We start from the raw sequence: 24,209 nt of genomic DNA, 5'->3' as shown, positions 1-24,209 counted from the left end.
GAGGGCGAGCTGATGAAGCTGCAGATGGTCTGAGGGTCGGAGATCCTCCTTGAGGTCCGTTCTGGTTCTGGTTCTGGAGCAGCTGGCATCATATTAGATCCACAATGCCCAGCTCTCAACACTTCTGTTACCGAGGCAACCTCACAGTATGTGTTGCCACACATGGAGGAGCGCCTGTTGCACAACTCGTTTTATCTTTTATTAATCGAAAGTCGCTGTTTGAGACGCTTCCTGGAAAACAACAAACATTTGCTCCAACTTAACCCTTAAAGATCCGGTTCCAGTGAAATGTAGTTCGGAGCTTCATTTCCCCCTGAGGATGAACTGTAGGAACTGATCCTCTAGTGTCTGACACCTTGAATCATTTACAGTATATAAATATATAGAAACTGTTCAGTGAACTCTTTACAGCCTTTTTGCAAGCCACTCATTTTATAAACTTAACTTGTCCTTTAATGATGATTAGCAAGAAGATATTTCAGGGACGCAGCCAAACTTTAAAGCTCACATGTTGATTGGATCAACATAACGACACAGAGGGAGGGATTACAAGCAGCCGGCGCTGTACTCGTGTGTCTTACAGCTGGACGGCGCCTGTTAGGAACAAAAACACATACTGTATAACCTACAAATCAAAATGCTTAAAACTAATTTATTTGCGAATTCAAAATATTTACCAATAACTAATTGAGCCTGCTGACTCTGCATTAGGGTCTGAGGCTGCGGTGGTGGCGTGTCCTCCTTTCATGATAAAGCAAATGTGTTCTGTGAAATCATAGAAAGAAAGATAGTTTATTAGTCAGGAACAATTTAAAAAACACTAGAACAGGTTCCAATAAAATGATAGAGATGTTGCAGAGAGGATCTGCAGCCGCTGTGTCGTAACATTTCATCAGTACCAAGAGCACATTAGTTAAACTGAGTACATAATAAATAATGACATTCTGTGACAAGAGACATAATCATATAAAGATTACAGTGTTTACACAACTATCATTTACACGTGTTGCCTATGTGTATGTTCCCTAGTTCATGGCAGTATATGTGTATGAGCTACATTGTATGGGTGTGTTGTGTCGTGTGCATGCATGTAGTCTTTATGAGAATGTGTCTGTATGTGTGTTTATCTGTGTATCTGTTCTGTGTGTTCGTGCACAAGTGACCTAAAGATGTCTCATCAGCAATATCTCAATTTGGCCACTGTCCCTTTAATCTGTGGTTTATTCGTGGCTTCAGTTCTGAGAAGCTGCTCATCCGTTGGCTGATGATGAGATAAGAGAAGAAGAGGAAATTTTAGACATAACCAAGTGCCATGCAAAGAGAATATTTTATCAGCAGAAGAAGAGATGACAGACGAGAAGCGACAGGCGGTCTACCTGGACATGGATCACCTGCTGCTGGTGCTGCTGTTGCTGTGGAGCTCAGGTAGGACTCTGCTGGAATGATGAATGTTTGAAAGGTGCAAAACCTCAGTGTCAAAATACTGAATACGATGGCATATTAGGGCCATCAGAGGGGAAATGTTTCATTTTTTGGTCCAGAATTCCTGCTAAAACTGACAGGAAGAATATTCTGGTGTGATTAGCGGCTTCCTCCTCACATATTTGCCAAATACTGGTAACCTCAGGGTGATTTGCTTGGATAAAAAATGGAGCAGTGCTGAGGATCAATTAGAGTTTAAGAGTCTGACAGCTTGGGGGCAAAAGCTGCTCTGCAGTCTGGAGGTGCAGCAGCAGAAACTTCTAGATCTCTTCCCAGCATGCAGCAGGGTGAACAGGCTGTGGCTGGTTGGGTTCTGTCCTTTAGTGTCCTTTGGGCTCTGCAGACACCTCACCTCACCGATATCCCTGATGCTCTGGAGATGGGTACCAATGATCTTCTGAGCAGTTTGAGCCCTCCGGTCCTGGGCCGTGCACGTCCCATCTTAGTGATGTCTCCAGTCAGGCTGCTTTCTGCTGCTCCTCTGTAGAAGCTGACAAGAACTCAACACAGGAATTTTCTTTTTCAGTGTCCCCAGTTTCTGAGCTTTCTTCACCAGCATGGTCCAGGCTGGCTGGGATGTTGTTCTTAATGGTCTTCAGAACCAGTTTCTCACAGCAGTTCATCCGTAGTCGTTCATACTGGACAGACTGTTTAGGTCCGGAGACGATGGTGGCTCCTGGTTTTGAAGTGACGTGTTTGATGGCCTGCCACACGTGTGCCAGTTTTTAGTCTCGCTCTGGTGCTGCTTTATATTTCCATCTGTAACTGATTACATCAGATCAGCCCTTTACATGCCCAGCTTTTCAAAGTTGGTTTGAATATAGTTTGAATTTGTAACTTACCCAGGTCATTATTGTATTCTTCATACTTCTGTTAATACTTTTTGTTCTCTACTTGATTTTAGCCTTTTCCAATATCGTTTAATCTAGGATTGTAATTTTGATGCTCTTCTGTGAGTTAAGATGACTTTAACTTCAAACTAACCCGAGCTCACAGGCACATGCTGATGAACAATGAACAGCAACAATCAGTAGTTGAGGACATAAAAGCAATATAATGTACAGTATATAGAAAAATGAATAAAAACAGAATCAAATAAATGTCAATAAAACACTGAAACAGCAGCAGATTAAGACAAAGATAGAAACACTACTGCCATCCTGTACTTAAAAAAGATAAAACTCGAGAGTTAAACAAAGTGCAGGTGTAACTTTTCTGAGACCATTTTTCAAACTCATAGAAACATTTTCAGACTCTGTTTTTTCCTTCAGCTCCAAAAAGTTTTGCTGAAGTTGATATTTTGTATGTAAAATCTACAAGTTAAGAGGAAACTGCGACACAAACACACACGCAGTGGTATGGTGATTCTGGGAATTGAGGTTTAAGGCTGCTGTGTTGGTCTGTTGGTCAATTGTATGGAAATACTGAACATTTAAAATGCCTAAATAAAACAATGTTAAAATTCAAAACACAGGGATATATATTTCTGGGTGTCCTCACTTCTGTTGCCAGCGGTTTAGACATTAATGGCTGTGTGATGTGTTATTTTGAGGGGACAGCAAATTTACACTCACTACTTTACACTGGAGTGTCAGTGGGGTGGACTCACTTTGTGAGATACTGTAATATATAAGTTTACTGTGTTATAATTAGATGGAAACATTTAATTTAAACCTTTAAAACTACACAGATAGTTCTTTACTACACATACTACCACTCTTCCTATTCTGCTCCTGCCACTGTGGTGAAAATGAAAAAAGTGTGAGACTCAAATTATAAATATCCATGGCTTAAATGGAAAAAGTCAGTTTGTAACTCAAGTTTGACTGTTGGTTTCAGCTTCAGCAGTAATCTGGTTCCAGAGTGAGTCCATTCACTAATCTGTGTGTGTTCTCACTGAGATGAGCTCTGAGCTCTGCTCCAATCAGCATGCTGCTTTATACTGATGTTTGTTTTCTGACTTTCTCCTCAGGACTCCAGGCTGAAGGAAATCACACCTCAACAGGTAAACGGAGAACGTAAAGATAAATGAAGCCAACAAAGGGTCTGACTTTGAGTTCACATCCTGTTTCCTGCTGAAAGTCAGAGCTGGATTATTTTGTAACAGACCGGTAACGGTTTAGGAGGAGCCTGATGGTAACGAGCATTTTCCATTTTATTCATTTAGCTGACGCTTTTATCCAAAGCAACTTACAATTGCTGTATACATGTCAACTAGGAGTTAAGTGTCTTCTTGCTGAGGGACACATTTGTGTCTCACAGTGGATTCGAACCCGGGTCTCTCACACCAAAGGCATGCGTCTTATCCACTGCACCATCACCGCCCCATCAGACCAGAACATGATGTCCAGGACTGAACTTTTCATCTAGCATGCTTTTAATGTGTTCATGTTAGCATGCTGATTTAGCTCACAGCCTCACTGAGCCGCTAGCATGGCAGTCAGTTTTACTTCTATGTTTGGTCTTTTGTGTATTGTATCCCACAATCCTCTGTTTTCTTCCAGGTGCTCGGTGTGAAACCACAGCCAAGGCTGACATCGTGCTGTTGGTGGACGGCTCCTGGAGCATCGGCCTAAAAAACTTTGCAATCATCCGGTCCTTTGTCAGTAGAACACTCGATGAATTCTTCATCGGCCCAGACCGAGTCCAGATTGGTAATATTTTTTGATTTATAGTACTACAGAAAACCTGTAAACTCTCTGTAGGTAGACTATCCAGATATAGTGTAACTTATGTAATATCATTATACTAACATTGTACTTTTTATTTAAAGTTATAATATTATACTAATACACTAATTTATACTAGTTACTCCTCCAGAGGGGAGCCAACATGTGAGAAGTACAAGCACCCTAAGTTTGTATTATTATTATTATTAGTACCATTATCTCAAATCTTCACACCGCAATGTGAACACATTTAAATAAATTAAATGGCATCTATAGTTACATTAAATAATGTGATTATTATTATTATTATTATTATTATTTAATAGCCAATTACCTAATTTGGTATCATAAGATACACTAACTATCAATTTGTAACAGATAAATAATTCAAGTAAGTAACAAAATTACAATCAATAGCTGGTAGGTTGAAGGCTTTGTGGTTCCACATAGAAGAGGTTGGTGAGGTTAAAGAAACAGCATGTATATACACAAGCATTTATTTAACTGATAAACAAAAGCAAAACACAAGAGATGGAACCTGACTAACTCAACTAAAGGACAAAGATGTGTGTGTGATAAGGAGAGCATGCGAGTGTGTCGAGTGTGCGTCTATTTCTGTGATCTGCACAGTTTGTTCTGCACGAACATGAACACGTGTTGCAGACAAGAACAGCTCAGTGAGGCGGGAGCTTTAAGTTATCTCCCTGCATCATTTACAAAAGCTAACAGTCCTGTGCTTACCATCGTTATTCTGTTAAACTGCATGAAGCTCTGTGATGTCCAGGTACTTTACCAGCCTGTGGAGGAAGAGAAGTTTCTTGGCGTGCTAGTTGTTATCTGGCAGGTCTGTCGTGGATTGGCCAGGCAGGAAGAACTGTGGTTCTGTTGCAGAGGACCCGGCCTTTTTCAGGTCTTCTCTGTGAGACAGCTTTTCTGAAGTAACGCCAAGGATCACAGGTCACACTGACCAATCACAGCTGCAAGCTGGGTCCATGGGCTGACTTCACACCTGGGTGTGAATTTCTCCAGGATTGTGAAAAGTAGCAGAAAATAAAGCATTAAAAGTTACTCAATAAAGGAAATTAATCTATAAATAGTATTTTAATGTAAACTTGCTGATCTTTTAGCTACTACTTTTACTATAAAACTAATTCTCAACAGCTTTAAAGTGCTTCTACTCTTCCTGATTCGACAACCACCAATCCCCCATCCAGACCCCAACCCAGCAGAACACCTTTGGGATGAATTAGAGCAGAGACTGCGAGCCAGGCCGTCTCATCCTACATCTGTGCCTGACCTCACAAATGCACTTCTAGACGAATGGTCAAGAATTCCCAGAAGAGTTGAAACTGTACAAAATCCACATTGAACCCTATGGATCAGGAATTGGATGTCATTAACCTTCATGTGCATGTAAAGGCAGGTGACCCAAAAATTTTGCCAACATAGTGTAGCTTTTGTGCGTTTTCATGACAACAGAAGCATGCACTAGGAGTTGTACAAGCTGTTAATAGCAGAACAGGTGTAGCAGCAGTAGTGATATTTATAGATGAATTAGCATTAGTGATAGTTGTGGGGCCCTGTGCAGGCCAGTCAAGTTCTCCACACCAAACTGGCCTGGATGAGCCAGTTTGACTGTCTTTATGGACCTGCTTTGTGCTCTGGTGCGCGGTCATGTTGGAACAGTAAGGGGCCGTCCGCAAACTGTTTCCACAAAGTTGGGAGCATGAAACTGTCCTAAATGTGTTGGTCTGCTGAAGCATGAACAGTTCCTTTCACTGGAACTGAGGGGCCAAGCCCTGAAAAACAACCCCACACCACAACCATTCTCCTGGAAACCAAAACCAAACCCAGACTCGTCCATCTGATTGCCAGATAGATAAGCGTGATTCGTTACTCCAGAGAACACGTCTCCACGGCTCTGGTGTCCAGTGGCGGCGTGCTTTACACCGCTGCATCCGACGCTTTGCATGGCACTTGGTGATGTCAGGCTTGGATGCAGCTGCTCGGCCGTGAAGACCCGTTCCATGAAGCTCTCTATGCACGGTTCTTGAGCTAATCCGCTAAGGCCACAGCACATTTGGAAGTCTGTAGCTGTTAACACTGCAGAAAGTGGGCGACTTCTGCGTACTGTGCGCCTCCTAAAACTTTTGGCAACACAGCGCATTGGTAACAACAGCAGTTCTGATGCATACCAAGGGTGTCACGGTACACAGAAGTCCCTGTTCGGATCATACCCCAGGTTAGGAAACACGGTTCGGAGCAGGTTTGATACACCCCAAACTAAAATCTTTCCCGAACAAGTGATTCAACCGATGCAGGCAGGTTTTGCAGCTCTGGCGTTTCATCTCGCCGCCGTGGCAATTAGCTTGTTGTGCTAACCTCAGCACACGCTGTAAGGCTAAATGTTTCTGCGCGCAAGCAAACATTGGGTCGACATTATGCGCAGCAATCTACATACCATGTAGCCCTGGTAACCCGCTGCGATGGGTCGGCACAACGTTACAGTCCTCATGTGTACCATTGTTAACATGCCCGTAGTGTCTCATAGACAGGAAGAATCACTGCACATAAGGCACATTGCTGTGTGTTTCCTGCAGGTCTGGTTCAGTACAGTCGTAATCCACACACTGAGTGGCACCTGAACACCCACCAGACCAAGTATTCTCTGCTGAAGGCCATACGCACGATGCCATACAGAGGAGGAAGCACCAATACAGGTGATTAACAGCATGTTGTCCAGTCCACATCAGGCACTACAGTATTTAAAGATTACTTTATAATATATGATATCTGTTGAGCAATGTGTGAATGTAAAACACTTCATTGATACTGAAAAAACTGTAATTAAAATATTATTGACAAAGCATCTTCAGCAAAGAGAGTCCAGATAAAAGCTGTAAAAAAAACAGTTTTGTTTATATCGTTTGTTATTGTAGATCTGCAATAATAGTAGAGTTACCATAAAAATGAAATGGTAATAATAATATTGTTACCATAGTTTTATCTTATTATTGTTATTTATTATTATTGTACAATAGCATGAATAAAGATATACAACTTTATTTTAACAATGTTAATCAATGATGTAAGTGACTCAACAGAAACTCAGTGATTGAATGTTTTTTACTGAAATGCATCTTGGGAGTTGTAGTTGACTTCCTTCATTACTGTTTATACTCACGGGCTTCTTTTCTTTTACTTTTGACTTTTCATCAAAGAACCAGATATTTACTGACACAGCTGTTAAAGTGATCCAACTGTCAGTCTCCATACAGTCTGTGAGAAGATGAATGGAGTTTTTACCCACCCCAGCTTTGTACCTCTGCCTTTTGATGCCTCTTTATTTCTGTCATACAGGAAAGGCTCTTAACTACACCCTGAAGAACAACTTCCAGCCCGATGTGGGAATGCGTGCAGACTCCAAAAAAATTGCTGTCTTGCTGACTGACGGACAGTCCAGTGATGACGTCCGGCTCCCCTCGAAGAAGCTGAAGGATGCTGGGATAGAGATCTACGCTATTGGTGACTGACTTTCAGTTTGAATAGTAAGAAGGCAGCGCAGCCTCATATAAATCTGTAAAGTAAGGCTGAGCTCTCAAAAGCTCTGAAACTACAATACTACCACACACAAATAAGTGACCTGCTATTTCATGCTTGTCACAACAAAAAGTTAGCTAGCCTCTTAAAATATACATTGTTATTTATATAGGTGAAAGTCTTTACATTTAGCTGAAGCTTTTATACCAAAGCGACTTATAATTGCTATGTCAGAGGTCGCACACCTCTGGAGCAACGAGGGGTTAAGTGTCTTGCTCAGGGACACATTGGTGGATGTGTCACAGTGGGGGATTGAACCCAGGTCTCTCACACCAAAGGCATGCGTCTTATCCACTGTTCCATCACGACCCCGGCACCACCCTTTCAAGTTGTGAAAATTAAGTCAAGCATGTTTCAAGTCTTTGCAAGATTAGAAAAACTTATAAATATTTTACTAAAAGTGATATCTGCTCAGAAGATAGATAAAAGTCCAGCTAAAAATAGTCAGCAGTAATGTACAGTAGTTATGATTTCTTGTGAATGGGATTAAAAATGCATAACCGTCAATATGGTCTGTCAAAGGTTTAGTTTAGGCATCAGAAAACCAACGTTTTACTACTTTGCCAACCAAATAGTAACCCAGTCTCACATCACAATGTGTAATAGCAATGTTGGCCAGTATCATAGATGTATAAAGAGAAGTAGGGTAATTATGAATTTGTAATTACACAAAGTTGACTGGCTTATGTATACCAATGGTGGCTGACCTTGCTCTGTGTTTCATTACCCCATCAAAGGGATACTCCTTCACGCCTAAGTGACAAAATCCAGAACAGCCTGAACTTTATGTAAACAAAGACTGCAGTCTCCAAAGACCCCAAAGCCTTAACTGTTTAATTAAATAATCTTTTAGTTACTTGATTACGTTTGCCTCTGTTTGAGTAGTTATGTTACCATGTTGATGCTGTGATCTGTTGTTGATATTATTGTTGAAAAGAATCAAGTTACTTTTGCAGTGTTTTCATTTTCAGCAAGATTAAGGACACTCCTTCATCTAATGTGTAACCAATGCTTGTTCACAATACTTTCTCACACAATTCCTTTAGAAATGATGATAAAAATGTCATACTATACTCTTAATCGCCAGCTTGAATTTAAGGCTGAATAACTAAATTCCCCAGTTCCTAAGGAGAGATTGTTTTGGATTAATCTAAGCTTTCCTCATGTAACCTGAGCTCCCCCAAGTGGATGAAATAAGTATTACATACCATCATCGGAAATGCCGTTAATGTATAAATGTCACTCATTATTTAACATCGTGACCAATAATGTGACAATTGTTTCCTGTTACCAAATTTTTAACTTAGAACGGTTCAACCCTTTGACCATTGAGGTTTGATTGTGGAAAATATTTGATTATAATACACGCAAATAGATTTTCTTTTCTTTTATAGACATTAAAAGTTTAGAAAGACAGTCCCTCGGGAAACCGGAAACGCCCCCTGGGGGAACCACGCCCCAGACCACAAAAGAGCGACACACGACGTCGCCCGCTCTCTGCTCTTCTCCTCGTGCTCTTCCCTTCTGCTCTGCTTTCTGGACTCTTCAGTACGTGCCTCTCCCGGCCACGGCCTAAGAATTGGACCAGTGCAACGAAGCCTTTACTCGCTTGAAGCTACACACGCGAAGTGCCGCGACATCGATTTTTACCTCAGTTCCAGCAACTTTACTTCTTTTATTTTCTTTCTTTTGTTTTAAGTTATCAGTCTGTTAAGTTACACTGGACTAATTGAGGAACGACCAGGTTCCATTTTAAGCTTTTTCGTCGAGCCAACTCACCGAGGTCAGACCAAGCCACGTGGTCTCGCCAGTGGCAACGAAGGAAACCTGAAAACAGCCGAATTGCCAGACGGAGGACGGCCAACCCTTGAGGTTTTTCTTCAGTCAGACACGGAGAACCCCGGAGAATCCCTAGCAAAAAGCCAGGATCAGGCAGCTAGCGTGGGACCCGTTCAACAGGCCAAAGCAGGCCGTCGACAAGCAGAAATGTCCCGTAATTTTAATATTGTCTTTTTAACTCCTAAACTCATAGCTTACTTTCATTAGTTCTCCTCTGCCATATGAGTCAAATGCTTCCCACAGTCAAACCTCCATTCTCATTCTTCAGTCATTGTTTATTGCCCTGATGTATTTAACCACCCGCTTATATCGCTTTAGTTAGTTAATAAATTCACTGTAATCAAGAACTGTGTGTTGCCTATTTCCACATCCCTGCCAAGAGAATTGACCCTTTAGATATGAGACTGATTGATTTAAGATAATTTAGCGATTTTTAACTAACTGATCACTAGTAATAATTGTATAATTATTAAAAGCTACCTAGAGGTCCGGAGACTCTAGGTCAATAACAACTCAGGTGGTGCCCCTGCGAAATGAAAGATTTTTATGATATTTCCTGAATATTAAAATTCATAATTGGGTATTAATTCTCATCAATTTATTAAAATTCATAGCTACTTTTAGACATGCTACATTGTGAAAATAATGTTTTATGCTGCAGACAAAAGCATTGATATCTTGATGACTGGGTTGAGTTAGTTTTGTTGTTTTTGTGTCTAATTTTTTCTTCTGCACAGTATTAACACTACATTTTACTCTCAGGTGTGAAGGATGCTCCTGAGAATGAGCTGACATTCATCGCCTCCAATCCCGATGAAATTCACGTTTACAGTATCGAGGACTTCTCAATTCTGCCAGACATCATCAGCAGCCTCACTATCAATCTCTGTAGCAGTGCTAATAGCTTAGGTGAGCAAAGAGTCCATCATAAATAAACCACAATAGGTGTTAGCCCCACACTGATTCACTGGTATCAGAATCAATCTCAAGATACAAGAGGGTGGTCTGGCAATGGGGTCTTCTCTTTCTACTGTAGGTCAAACTTCAGCTACCAGTTCCGAGCTGTGGCAAGAAGCCCACTAGAGGGTCTTCAGTGCTGCAGTTTCAATTCAATTCAATTCAATTCAATTTATTTATATAGCGCCAAATCACAACAACAGTTATCTCACAGCGCTTTTCATAAAAGAGCAGGTCTAGACCGTACTCTGTGATGTTATTTACAGAAGCCCAACAGTTCCCACCAAGAGCAGCACTAGGCGACAGAGGCAAGGAAAAACTTCCTTTTAAGAGGCAGAAACCTCGAGCAGAACCATGCTCAGGGTGGGCGCCATCTGCCTCGACCGGTTGGGTGAGAGAGAGAGAGAGAAGAGAAAGAGAGAGAGAAAGAGAGTGAAAGAGAGAGAGAGAGAGAGAAAGAGAGGAAAGAGAGAGAGAGAGAGAGAGAGAGAGAGAGAGAGAGAGGGATGTAAGGAGAGAGAGGGGAGGGAGGCAGCCTACACAATATACACACAGAGGTACAGACAGTGAAGGTAATGTGCTATAACTAAATGAAAAATGGTACAGATATTTATAATAGTGTTAATGGTAACCATCATAATGTTAATGATTATAATAACAATAATAACAATAAGACTAGCAACAATAGTCGTTGCAGTAGAGGGTGTCGAGCAGGAACACGGGGGCAGCAGGCGACCCGCAGCCACAGATCCAGACTCCACAGCTCCAGAGCCAGAAAACCTGCAGGAAGTGATAGGAGGAGAGAGGAGAGGGACGAGAAAGCACAAGACTACCAGAAAGGGGAGAAGTTGTGTTAGTAACATGCAATAATGGGATAAGGTTGCATACAGAGGGAGAGAAAGTAGAGGAGAGAGGAGCTCAGTGCATCATGGGAAATCCCCCGGCAGTCTAGGCCTATAGCAGCATAACTAAGGGATGGTTCAGGACTACCTGAGCCAGCCCTAACTATAAGCTTTATCAAAGAGGAAAGTCTTAAGCCTACTCTTAAATGTGGAGATGGTGTCTGCCTCCTGAACCCAAACTGGAACCTGGTTCCACAGGAGAGGAGCTTGATAGCTGAACGCTCTGGCTCCTAGTCTACTTTTGGAGACTCTAGGAACCACAAGTAACCCTGCATTCTGGGAGCGCAGTGCTCTGGTGGGGTAGTAAGGTACTATGAGCTCTTTAAGATAAGATGGTGCCTGACCATTAAGAGCTTTGTAGGTAAGAAGAATGATTTTAAATTCTATTCTGGATTTTACTGGAAGCCAATGCAAAGAAGCTAAAACAGGAGAAATGTGATCTCTTTTCCTGGTTCCTGTCAGAACACGTGCTGCAGCATTCTGGATCAGCTGAAGAGTCTTAATGGACTTTTTCGAGCAGCCTGATAATAAGGAATTGCAGTAATCCAGCCTAGAAGTAACAAATGCATGGACTAGTTTTTCTGCATCATTTTTAGACAGGATGTTCCTGATTTTCGCAATATTACGTAGGTGAAAAAAGGCGGTCCTTGAAATTTGCTTAATGTGGGACTTAAACGACATGTCCTGATCAAAGATAACTCCAAGATTCCTCACAGTGGTGCTGGAGGCCAGGGCGATGCCATCCAGGGAAACTATATCTTTAGATAATGCGTCACGGAGGTGCTTAGGCCCCAGAGCAATAACTTCAGTTTTATCTGAGTTTAACATAAGAAAATTACAGTCATCCAGGTTTTAACATCCTGAAGGCACATTTGAAGTTTAGCTAACTGATGAGTTTCATCTGGCTTGATCGATAGATATAACTGAGTATCATCTGCATAACAATGAAAGCTTATGGAATGTTTCCTGATAATATTGCCTAAAGGAAGCATATATAAAGTGAAGAGGATTGGTCCAAGGACAGATCCTTGAGGAACTCCATGAGTAACTTTGGCGTGCATGGAGGACTCATCGTTAACATGTACAAACTGAAATCGATCTGATAAATAGGACTTAAACCAGCTTAGAGCGGTTCCTTTAATGCCAATGAAATATTCCAGTCTCTGCAATAGGATCTGATGGTCAATGGTATCAAATGCAGCACTAAGATCTAATAAAACCAGTACAGAGACAAGTCCTTTGTCTGATGCAATAAGGAGGTCATTAGTAATTTTCACCAGTGCTGTCTCTGTGCTATGATGAGCTCTAAATCCTGACTGAAAATCCTCAAATAAACTATTGCTCTGTAGAAAGTCACACAGCTGTTTAGCAACTGCTTTCTCCAGAACCTTAGAGAGAAATGGAAGGTTAGATATAGGTCTATAGTTGGCTAAAACATCCGGATCAAGTTTGGGCTTTTTCAGAAGAGGTTTAATTACAGCTACTTTAAAGTACTGTGGTACATAGCCTGTTGATAAAGATAGATTGATCATATCTAGTATAGAGGTGCTGACTAAGGGTAAAACATCTTTAAGCAGCCTAGTCGGGATGGGGTCTAAGAGGCAGGTTGATGGTTTAGATGAAGAAATTATTGAAGTTAGTTGGTAAAGATTGAGGGAAGCAAAACAGTCTAAACATGTATCTGGTTCTACAGCTGTTTCTAAGGTTCCTGAGTTAAGAGATAAGTCGGTGCCAATTGAGGGCAGGTCTTGGTGAATTTTGTCTCTAATAGCTAGAATTTTATCATTAAAGAAGCTCATGAAATCGTAACTACTGAGAGCTATGGGAATACTTGGCTCAATAGAGCTGTGACTCTCTGTCAGCCTGGCTACAGTGCTGAAAAGAAACCTGGGGTTGTTCCTATTTTCCTCTATTAATGACGAGTAGTACGCTGCTCTGGCATTACGGAGGGCCTTCCTATAAGTTTTAAGACTATCTTGCCAAATTAAACGAGAATTTTCCACTTTGGTGGAACGCCAATTCCTCTCAAGTTTCCGTGATATTTGCTTTAATTTGCGAGTTTCAGTATTATACCATGGAGCTAACCGTCTTTGTTTTAGTATTTTCTTTTTTAGAGGGGCTACAGAGTCGAGTGTCATTCGCAGCGAGCCTGCAGCACTATCAACAAGATGATCGATTTGGGAGGGACTGAAATTAGCATAGGAGTCCTCCGTTACTTTGTGACTAGATAATGTATTTAGAGCTGATGGAATCGCATCCTTAAATTTAGCTAGCACTATCAACAGACATCTTGTATAGAAATTTTTGCCCAATGGCGAGTAGTTCAGCAATACAAACTCAAAAGTTATCAAACAGTGGTCGGATAAAGAGGGATTCTGTGGGAACACCACTAAATGTTCAATTTCAATACCATACACCAAAACAAGGTCGAGGGTGTGGTTAAAACAGTGAGTCGGTTCATGACACTCTGAGAGAAGCCGATGGAATCTAACAAAGAGATAAACGCAGTACTGAAGCTGTCATTCTCAACATCTACATGAATATTAAAATCCCCTACAATAATAACTTTGTCCGTTTTAAGGACTAAAGTTGACAAAAACTCTGCAAATTCAGATAAGAATTCAGAATACGGGCCAGGTGCTCGGTACACTATAACAAAAAGAATTGGTTGCAGTGATTTCCAACTTGGGTGCGAAAGACTAAGAACAAGACTTTCAAATGAGTTATAGTTTAGTTTAGGTTTAGAGCTGATTAATAGGCTAGAGTCGAAGATAGCTGCAACTCCACCTCCTCTGCCTGTGCCTCGAGGAATGTGAGTATTAATATGACTGGGAGGGGTGGATTCATTTAGGCTAACATATTCTCCATCACCCAGCCAGGTTTCAGTAAGACCAAATAAATCAATATCATAATCTGATATTAGTTCATTTACTAGTACACCTTTAGAAGAGAGAGATCTGATGTTTAAGAGTCCACATTTAACTCTCCTATTCGTTTGCACTATTGCTCTTGTGGTTTTAATTTTTATAAGGTTTTTATGCACAGCTCCTCTTCTGTTTACCTTTTTAAATAATTTCGATGGTCGGGGGGCAGACACCGTCACTATAGGATTTTCACTAAGTAACTCCTGAAATGGAGGAGCAGAGAAGTGTGTTAGACTGCGACTCTGCGTAGGGTTTTGGGTGGGTAACTGCTGAAAAAGAAGGGCAGAGAAGTGTGTTAAACTGCGACTCTGCCTCCTGGTCTCAACTCTGGGTTGTCATGGATTTGGTCCACTAATAAACTTGGCCAGATTTCTAGAAATGAGAGCTGCTCCTTCCCAAGTGGGATGGATGCCGTCTCTCCGGATCAGACCAGGTCTTCCCCAGAAAGTCTGCCAATGATCAACAAAGCCCACATCGTTTGCTGGACACCACCTCGACAACCAGCGGCGGAATGACGACATGCGGCTATACATGTCATCACTGGTCAGATTTGGCAGGGGTCCAGAGAAAACTACGGTGTCCGACATTGTTTTTGCATATGTACACACCGACTCAACATTAATCTTAGTGACCTCCGATTGGCGTAACCGGGAGTCATTACCGCCGACGTGAATAACAATCTTACTGTATTTACGTTTATCCTTAGCCAGCAGTTTCAAATAAGACTCAATGTCGCCCGCTCTGGCCCCAGGGATGCACTTAACTATGGCCGCTGGCTTCGCTAAATTCACGTTTCTCAAAATGGAGCTGCCAATGATCAGAGTTGGTTTCTCAGCGGGTGTGTCGCTGAGTGGGGAAAATCTGTTAGAAACGTGAACAGGTTGATGATGCCCCGTGGACTTTGAAAGCTTACGACTATTCCTCCTTCGGACAGTCACCCAGCCCCCTTTCCTGGCTGCACAGGGGATGCCGGAGGACGACTACTAGAGGTTTCTTCCCTTCCTTGACGAAACCAATCCCCAATCTTCGCTAGCAATGTATAATAAATATAAATAAAATTCACTATGCAGATAGTTTCTGCAACTGCTCCTCGTCATGATGCCACTATTAGTGCTTCTCCCCAGGGCCTTCAAATAACGACATACAGTATAGGTAATATAGTAATACTGACTATATGTTGTCCTAATTATTGTCCTAATAATTACCTAATATTGCCAAATTATCCTGGGTTGGACGAAGAGATGTTGTAAACCAACTGGATCAGGACAAAGCAATTTTGTCCTGATTTTGTCAGTACCTTGACCCCATCATGTCCATGTTACTGCTGCCACATTCCTATTTCCGTCCTGAGACACAGTTCCTCCACCTGGGTTTTAGCTCTTCCAGCAGGTGTCATTTACACTGAGGACGCTAGGGACATGTCCCCACCACCTTTTAAAAGCATTTGTTAAGAATGTTCTGAAAAATAGATAAATAAATAACAAGAAATGTTTAATAACAAAACTACAAAACTCACAAAAGTGAGTCTGCCCCTCTCATGTTTGTAAATATTTGATTCTATCTTTTCATGTATCAACACTGAAGAAATGACACGTTACTCCAATGTAAAGTAGTGAGCGTACAGCTTGTATAACAGTGTAAAGTAGTGAGCGCGCAGCTTGTATAACAGCGTAAAGTAGTGAGCGTCAGCGTAAAGTAGTGAGCGTGCAGCTTGTAGAACAGCGTAAAGTAGTGAGCGTGCAGCTTGTAGAACAGCGTAAAGTAGTGAGCGTGCAGCTTGTAGAACAGCGTAAAGTAGTGAGCGTCAGCGTAAAGTAGTGAGCGTGCAGCTTGTACAACAGCGTAAAGTAGTGAGCGTCAGCGTAAAGTAGTGAGCGTGCAGCTTGTACAACAGCGTAAAGTAGTGAGCGTGCAGCTTGTAGAACAGCGTAAAGTAGTGAGCATCAGCGTAAAGTAGTGAGCGTGCAGCTTGTAGAACAGCGTAAAGTAGTGAGCGTGCAGCTTGTAGAACAGCGTAAAGTAGTGAGCGTGCAGCTTGTAGAACAGCGTAAAGTAGTGAGCGTCAGCGTAAAGTAGTGAGCGTGCAGCTTGTAGAACAGCGTAAAGTAGTGAGCGTCAGCGTAAAGTAGTGAGCGTGCAGCTTGTAGAACAGCGTAAAGTAGTGAGCGTCAGCGTAAAGTAGTGAGCGTGCAGCTTGTACAACAGCGTAAAGTAGTGAGCGTGCAGCTTGTAGAACAGCGTAAAGTAGTGAGCGTCAGCGTAAAGTAGTGAGCGTGCAGCTTGTAGAACAGCGTAAAGTAGTGAGCGTCAGCGTAAAGTAGTGAGCGTGCAGCTTGTAGAACAGCGTAAAGTAGTGAGCGTGCAGCTTGTAGAACAGCGTAAAGTAGTGAGCGTGCAGCTTGTAGAACAGCGTAAAGTAGTGAGCGTGCAGCTTGTAGAACAGCGTAAAGTAGTGAGCGTCAGCGTAAAGTAGTGAGCGTGCAGCTTGTAGAACAGCGTAAAGTAGTGAGCGTCAGCGTAAAGTAGTGAGCGTGCAGCTTGTAGAACAGCGTAAAGTAGTGAGCGTCAGCGTAAAGTAGTGAGCGTGCAGCTTGTAGAACAGCGTAAAGTAGTGAGCGTGCAGCTTGTAGAACAGCGTAAAGTAGTGAGCGTGTAAAGTAGTGAGCGTACAGCTTGTATAACAGTGTAAAGTAGTGAGCGTGCAGCTTGTAGAACAGCGTAAAGTAGTGAGCTTGTATAACAGCGTAAAGTAGTGAGCGTGTAAAGTAGTGAGCGTACAGCTTGTATAACAGTGTAAAGTAGTGAGCGTACAGCTTGTATAACAGCGTAAAGTAGTGAGCGTGCAGCTTGTAGAACAGCGTAAAGTAGTGAGCTTGTATAACAGCGTAAAGTAGTGAGCGTGTAAAGTAGTGAGCGTACAGCTTGTATAACAGTGTAAAGTAGTGAGCGTACAGCTTGTATAACAGCGTAAAGTAATGAGCGTACAGCTTGTATAACAACGTAAAGTAGTGAGCGTGCAGCTTGTAGAACAGCGTAAAGTAGTGAGCTTGTATAACAGCGTAAAGTAGTGAGCGTGTAAAGTAGTGAGCGTACAGCTTGTATAACAGCGTAAAGTAGTGAGCGTGTAAAGTAGTGAGCGTACAGCTTGTATAACAACGTAAAGTAGTGAGCGTGCAGCTTGTAGAACAGCGTAAAGTAGTGAGCTTGTATAACAGCGTAAAGTAGTGAGCGTGTAAAGTAGTGAGCATACAGCTTGTATAACAGCGTAAAGTAGTGAGCGTGTAAAGTAGTGAGCGTACAGCTTGTATAATAGTGTAAAGTAGTGAGTGTGCAGCTTGTAGAACAGTGTAAATTTGCTGTCCCCTCAAAATAACACATCACACAGCCGTTAATGTCTAAACCGCTGGCAACAACAGTGAGGACACACGTAGGTGAAAATGTCCTAATTGGGCCCAATTAGCCATTCTACAAACAACTGTTTTCACCATCTTATGTGGTATAGAGCTATAAGCATTATTGAGGTACACAGGTACACGCAGGAGAGGTTTAACCTGAACTTTCTTTGCTTCATTATCTACTGTGAAAAGAATCGTGATAGGGTGACTACCTGATAAAGGGCCTCAGGGATCCTGGGATCAGCGGATCACCAGCTTCTTTAAGTTTCATAGAGAAAGAATGGAATGTGCAATATGGACAACAAATTAAATAAAAAGTTGAGTGTATTCAGATGTATCAAAGTAAAAGTACTGATAAACTTAACACTTAACTGTGTACAAGTAAAATTTACCTTTTGTTTCATTCAACCTAATTCTGGATCCTAGACACACACTGGCTCACCAAGCCTCCAGATCTGTTTGCCGTACTCCACCCCCTTTTGAGGCTGTAGATCTTGTTTATATTATTCATCATGCATTGCTGTCTACCACAGTGTGATTCTTTATGGTACTATATTTTTTGATACTTAAAGGCTTGTGTCAGGATCTGAATGTACCCTCTCTGTCTCAGTCTTTGTCAGGCTGGTGAATGGGACTGGTCTGTGTTCAGGCAGACTGGAGGTGAAGTCTAACCAGTCTAACCAGTATAACCAGAGGTGGTCCTCAGTGTGTGAAGCTGACTTTGACCAGCAGGATGCAGAGGTGGTCTGTAGGGAGCTTGGCTGTGGGGCTCCTTCCGTCCTCCAGGGGGTGCTCTATGGAGAAGTGGAGGCTCCGATGTGGACCAAAGAGTTCCAGTGTGGAGGTAATGAGTCTGCTCTCCTGGACTGTAGAAGCTCAGGCTCAGCTAGAAACACCTGCTCACCTGGAAAAGCTATTGGACTCACCTGCTCAGGTAGAAGAGGAGCTGCAGCTTTGACTTGGTTCATTTCTGTTCTAGTGAAACATTTTGTTTTGCTGATGACTCTCTTGTTTCTGTTCAGAACCTGTCAGGTTGGTGGGAGGAGCCAGTCGCTGTGCAGGAACACTGGAGGTGAAACGAGGAGAATGGAGACCAGTTTATGGCTCTAACTGGATCCTGAAGTCAGCAGCTGCAGTCTGTAGAGAGCTGGACTGTGGATCTGCTGTTTCAACACGAATGAAGAATGAGTCCTTACACAGATCTGCATGGGAGATCAGCTCTGACTGTGTTCAGTCTGGATATGGCCTGAGGGAGTGTGTGTCATCAGGTTCCTCTACCTCAATCATTGAGATCACCTGCGCAGGTAGGACCATCAGTGACATCTATGACAGGAATCTTTCCAGTTTCTTGGTATAAATGTACTGTGTCATGTTCTCAGTTAAACTCCGAAGTTGGCAAGAAATGCTCAGACTCGGCAACCTGTTCTTACTCCCCGAGTCGTCACTTATTGACGCTACCTTGACTGCGAAGCCCTAAATGTCAAATTACGCAAAAGGGATTCCCAGGTTGTTAAAAGGCGACGGCAAAGGGCCTTGACCAAGCGTCAACATGTGACGAGTCGGGAGTGAGAATTTGTTGGACTCGGAGGTCTGATCAGCAACATTACAGATGTGGATATGTTTCAATCTTAGTAGAATCTGTAAGGTCTGCTGATCAACAATAATTATTAATGTTGAAACTGCTTGCGTGACTTCTTTAATACAAATGTCAACACTCAACAAGACTCTCACTTCTCATGGTATCGGTAAGTAGAACATGTAGAGCATTGATATTTGGCATCCAGGCTCTGACCTGACACCAAGCTTAGTACAGTGGGGTGACGATGATAAAAAAACCCAACCTAAGCCTCATTAGATACAAAGGCTGATACAGGAATCTACTATGTGAGCCCTGGCAGGACAAACTGCTGTATGGCCATTCCCCTGGAGGGCGCGTTGCCACAGGTGAGATATTTACTACACTATGAACAACTTCTCTGTGTGCTGCTGTTTGGAAATTTCCCCTGCGATGAAAAGGGGCATATACTAGCTGATGAAATGAGATGGATGAATCTAAATTCAGAAGTCCACCTTATATGCAGCAACAGGCTAACATGCTAAGCTATTATGCTCTCTGTTTTAATGAAACACTCTTGTTTCTGTTCAGAACCTGTCAGATTGGTGGGAGGAGCCAGCCGCTGTGCAGGAACACTGGAGGTGAAACGAGGAGACTGGAGACCAGTTTATGGCTCTAACTGGATCCTGAAGTCAGCAGCTGCAGTCTGTAGAGAGCTGGACTGTGGATCTGCTGTTTCAACACGAATGAAGAATGAGTCCTCACACAGATCTGCATGGGAGATCAGCTCTGACTGTGTTGAGTCTGGATCTGCTCTGAGGGAGTGTGTGTCATCAGGTTCCTCTTCCTCCATCATGGAGATCACCTGCGCAGGTAGGACCATCAGTGACTTTTTCTATGACAGTAATCTTCCCAGTTTCTTGGTATAAATGTACTGCGTCATGTTCTCAGTTAAACTCCTTATTTGGTATGAAATGCTAAGACTCAGAGGTCTGCTCAGCAACATTACAGATGTGAATATGTTTGTATCTTAATCATTGCTGTTGAAAGAAGACTTTGCAGATTGTACTAATGTTGAAACTGCTTGTGTGACTTCTTCAGTTCAAATGTCAACACTCAAGTGTCTCACCCCACATGGTATCTGAATGTTCTCAGTCATCCAGGTCATGGTTTTCCAAGGAAGTTTAAATCAAGGGCAACTGGTTGAAGATACTCAAATACTTTTTTTTTACCTTTTATAATAGAGGCTTATTCAATTCTGACTGACCGGGAGTCCCAGCTATTTAACCTCTGTGGTGTCGTTATCATGGTGATGGATGTCGCTTGGTTTGTTAGTGCTCATGGCTGTGGGAACAACAGATGTTAGGGTCGTTGGAGTCACGCAAGGCAAAATGTTAAGTCTGTTCACTATCCCGGGAAGAGGTGAAGGACAGCATTGTAAGTGGGGAATAAGTGGTGTCACAAACCTCCTCCCTGTTGAGAGACAGTTTCTTCACTCCGGTGTAGATGGCCTCTTTCACTCCTATTTAACACCAAATGTCCTCCTTGTCCAGAATATGAACATTACTATTGGTAGTGTCACCTTGGTTCGAATCCTACCTCTCCGAGTGTTCCTACAATGTTTAGGGAGGGGGGGCCCTAAGTCTCAGTGCCAGGGCCCCTCCTCTTCTCAGTTTACACCACCTCACTGGTGCAGATCATTCAATTGCATGGCTTCTCTTACCACTTCTACGCAGATGATACGCAACTCTACCTATCTTTCTCGCCAGATGACCCCACCGTTGCGGCGCGGATCACGGACTGTCTCTCACACATGTCTGCATGAATGAAGGCTCGTCACTAAGGCTGAAACGGTTCATCGATTAAAATCGATTCATAAAATGCTTCGACACAAATTCTTTGAATCGATGCTTCGTTTAGTCCATTTAAATATACAGCACAGTGTTTCACAGGGACAGTCATTACTGTCGCACATTGCGCTTACGCTGTGAACACGACGTGATTATGATGGCGCTGTTTGCAAAGTGGAGGAAGAGAGAAAACAGCGAGGGACGGAGAAGAAAGTGTCCAAAGTCTGGGATTATTTCAAGCTAAAGAAAACAACAACTCTGTAATGTTACCGTCCGTCCAGCTTAAAACAAAACTTATGTGGCCTCGGCAACAGCACGACGGCACCTTATCAGAAAGCCCCAGTGTTCTGCCAGTGGACCACAGACAAGTAACAGCAACATTAGCATTTAACTGAAATCATGATTGATTGTTGAGTTGAAGCCAAAGTAAGCTGCAGTCCTCCGCTGAAAATGTGACCACGTGCGTTTGTTGTTCTCCTTTTTGGGCCGCGAGTTGTGACCTCACAGTCAGGAGTTAACTGGGTGTCATGGAGCTGCACCTTTTAACGCACCTGCAGCTCTATCTGTAGCTCAGACAGTCCCTGCTACCTGCATGTGCTGATCCCTTTCACCCAGATTCTTTGTTTTTATAATTGCCATCTTTATAATAACACACACAAGCTGTTTTCGTGTGCAGGATCGCTCATTTCCTGTTTCACATTTCACGTGCGTTTTCTTGATAAAAGTGGTTTGGAAACTGGCGTCGGGTGCCATAGCTGTTGTCAGCTCCAGTAGTGTGTGGGACCCCCTGACATATGATGGCAAGTTGTGTGAACGGCACTGAAAGTTGTGTTGTCTGCACGAGTCTGTAGTATAACTTGCATAGCACTCGGGTGATGTTTGTGTTTGTAAAGCAGCTGTCTGGTCTGATTGCTGTATGATACACTATGAATTTCCGAAAGGACTATTAAATATCTATCACCTATAAACATGCACAGCTGATCTGGTTACCGGGGGGGGGGAGCTGCCAAGCAAAAGTACTTCTTAAATGACACATTGATGAGCTGTTGAAATAATCCATAGAAGCTTTTAATACTAAAATCATCGTTACCTGCAGCCCTACTTGTCACCTACAGCTAAACCTCCAAGACTGAACTCTTGGTCATTCCAGCCAAGCAGTCTGTCCACCATAACATCAAACTACAAATTGACTCCTATCAGGGCAGTGAGAAACTTGGGTGTCATGATTGATGACCAGCTGTCCTTTTCAGACTATGTTGCTGCTGTGCCGCTTTGCTCTATACAGCATAAGGAAAATCAGGCCCTACCTCACTCAGCACGCCACCCAGCTTCTGGTACAGGCCATGGTTATCTCTCGCATCGACTATTGCAATGCCCTCCTAGCAGGTCTTCCAGCTTGTGCGGTCAAACCCTTACAAATGGTTCAGAACGCAGAAGCGCGTCTGGTTTTTGATCAGCCCAAAAGGACTCATGTCACTCCATTACTCAGTGACCTCCACTGGCTCCCCGTGGCCTCCAGAATCAAATTCAAGTCACTAATGCTGCATACAGAGTGACTACTGGGTTTGCCTAAGCTCCGTAATACGCATAAAGTTTACGTTCCTTCTCCGCCACTACGCTCCTCCAACGAACGCCGCCTGGCTCTGCCATCCCTTCACACAAAGCAATCTCAGTCCCGGCTATTCACATCTGTGAAACCATGATGGAACGAGCTACCACACGCCATCAGAGCAGGGGTGTCCCTCTCTAACTTCAAGAAGCTCTTGAAAACTCATCTCTTCCTAGAACACTTTCGCTTATAACACCTCTAACTCCTAACCTCCAACATGCACTTCCTGTGCTCTTCTTCTGAAGACCCTTACAATTATCTTGTACTGATTACACCTTTTTTTGTTAACTCTTACTTCCTTCCCTAGATATTTACCTCTGGTGCAATTAGCTCTTCTTAGAATTAATTGATTCCCTTACTATTATGTATTGTCAGTTGTAGATCTTGTGCTGTATTGATGCTCTGTTGATGCTTGTATGTTGTTCCTCAAATGTAAGTCGCTTTGGATAAAAGCGTCTGCCAAATGTAAATGTTTACTTACATATTTACTTACCACCATTTGGTGTTCTTCTGAAACTTGTGGCTGTTTCCACAGAAAGGTCTAATTGGGTATCCACTGTTCATCCTTCAGGAGTTTATGCTCCTTCCCTTGGGTTTGGGCACTTGTTGGTATGTTGTCAGCTCGGTGGTGCAGAGTTCTGAAGACCCCTAGAGGGTGGTGAGAGTTAAAGAGCAAATCCTGTGTGCTTTGGATTCTATATACCCCATGTGGAGGCTTCTGTCCTCTTCAAAGTGTACGGCACAGTCCAAGAAGGCCAAGCTGTTCTGCTGACATCCTCTTGTGTGAACTTGATGTTACTGTCCATGGTCCACATATCTGTCTTGTAGTACCTGTGTCCTTACGGTTTCCACTGCCTTCAAGGTGGAGATTCATGTGAACAACATGGTGTCCTATGATGGGAGCTCCTTGTTCACATGTATCCCCAACATGGAGGCAGTAGAAACCGTAAGGACCCAACTGCTTAAAGACACACCCTGAACAACAGAACTAACCTCAGCGCAGACCAAAATTAAAACCCAAAGCAGTGGACAGTAACATCAAGTTCACACAAGAGTATGTCAGCAACAACATTTTGGCCTTTCTGGACTGTGCTGTACACACTGAAGAGGACAGGAAACCCACACACAGACTAATACTTAGTCCTTGACTATCACCACCCTCTGCATAGGATAGGGGTCATCAGAACTCTGCACCACCGAGCTGACAACATAATTATTGTTAATGGAATTAATGGTTTGGAAATATGTATACATACACAAATAAGATTCTCTCTCTCTCTCTTCAGACTCTGTCAGGCTGGTGAACGGGACTGGTCTGTGTTCAGGCAGACTGGAGGTGAAGTCTAACCAGTCTAACCAGTAAACCAGAGGTGGTCCTCAGTGTGTGAAGCTGACTTTGACCAGCAGGATGCAGAGGTGGTCTGTAG

General features: G+C 42.8%; 2 protein-coding genes across 2 annotated transcripts; both read left to right on the top strand.

Moving 5' to 3' along the window:
• Positions 1-1,309: 1,309 nt before the first annotated feature.
• On the top strand, positions 1,310-10,542 carry LOC119915901 (collagen alpha-1(XII) chain-like). Its single transcript, XM_038735707.1, has 6 exons — positions 1,310-1,425; positions 3,455-3,487; positions 3,987-4,136; positions 6,752-6,871; positions 7,512-7,676; positions 10,353-10,542. The coding sequence occupies exons 1-6, from the start codon at positions 1,347-1,349 to the stop codon at positions 10,523-10,525; spliced, it is 720 nt and encodes a 239-aa protein (XP_038591635.1). The 5' UTR covers positions 1,310-1,346; the 3' UTR covers positions 10,526-10,542.
• An 8,246-nt stretch (positions 10,543-18,788) lies between these two features.
• Positions 18,789-24,155, top strand: LOC119915905 (scavenger receptor cysteine-rich type 1 protein M130-like). Its single transcript, XM_038735710.1, has 3 exons — positions 18,789-19,072; positions 19,915-20,196; positions 24,069-24,155. The coding sequence occupies exons 1-3, from the start codon at positions 18,946-18,948 to the stop codon at positions 24,143-24,145; spliced, it is 486 nt and encodes a 161-aa protein (XP_038591638.1). The 5' UTR covers positions 18,789-18,945; the 3' UTR covers positions 24,146-24,155.
• The last annotated feature ends 54 nt before the right edge of the window (positions 24,156-24,209 follow it).

Source organism: Micropterus salmoides, unplaced genomic scaffold (genome assembly GCF_014851395.1).
Source record: "Micropterus salmoides isolate LMB-PRFRI ecotype aquatic unplaced genomic scaffold, ASM1485139v1 Ms_hic_scaffold_21, whole genome shotgun sequence".
NCBI lineage: Eukaryota > Metazoa > Chordata > Actinopteri > Centrarchiformes > Centrarchidae > Micropterus > Micropterus salmoides.
Note: the sequence above shows the minus strand (reverse complement) of the source record. Positions and strands in the feature narration are given on the sequence as shown.

What these genes read in the sequence shown, in the direction of transcription:
- LOC119915905 (XM_038735710.1), top strand. Translation starts at nt 18,946, where the DNA reads ATGAAGAATGAGTCCTTACACAGATCTGCATGGGAGATCAGCTCTGAC. An exon ending in CATTGAGATCACCTGCGCAG is followed by an intron (nt 19,073 to 19,914) that starts GTAGGACCATCA and finishes GTTTCTGTTCAG; the next exon opens with AACCTGTCAGATTGGTGGGA. An exon ending in CATGGAGATCACCTGCGCAG is followed by an intron (nt 20,197 to 24,068) that starts GTAGGACCATCA and finishes CTCTCTCTTCAG; the next exon opens with ACTCTGTCAGGCTGGTGAAC.
- LOC119915901 (XM_038735707.1), top strand. Translation starts at nt 1,347, where the DNA reads ATGACAGACGAGAAGCGACAGGCGGTCTACCTGGACATGGATCACCTG. An exon ending in GCTGTTGCTGTGGAGCTCAG is followed by an intron (nt 1,426 to 3,454) that starts GTAGGACTCTGC and finishes CTTTCTCCTCAG; the next exon opens with GACTCCAGGCTGAAGGAAAT. An exon ending in GATAGAGATCTACGCTATTG is followed by an intron (nt 7,677 to 10,352) that starts GTGACTGACTTT and finishes TTTTACTCTCAG; the next exon opens with GTGTGAAGGATGCTCCTGAG.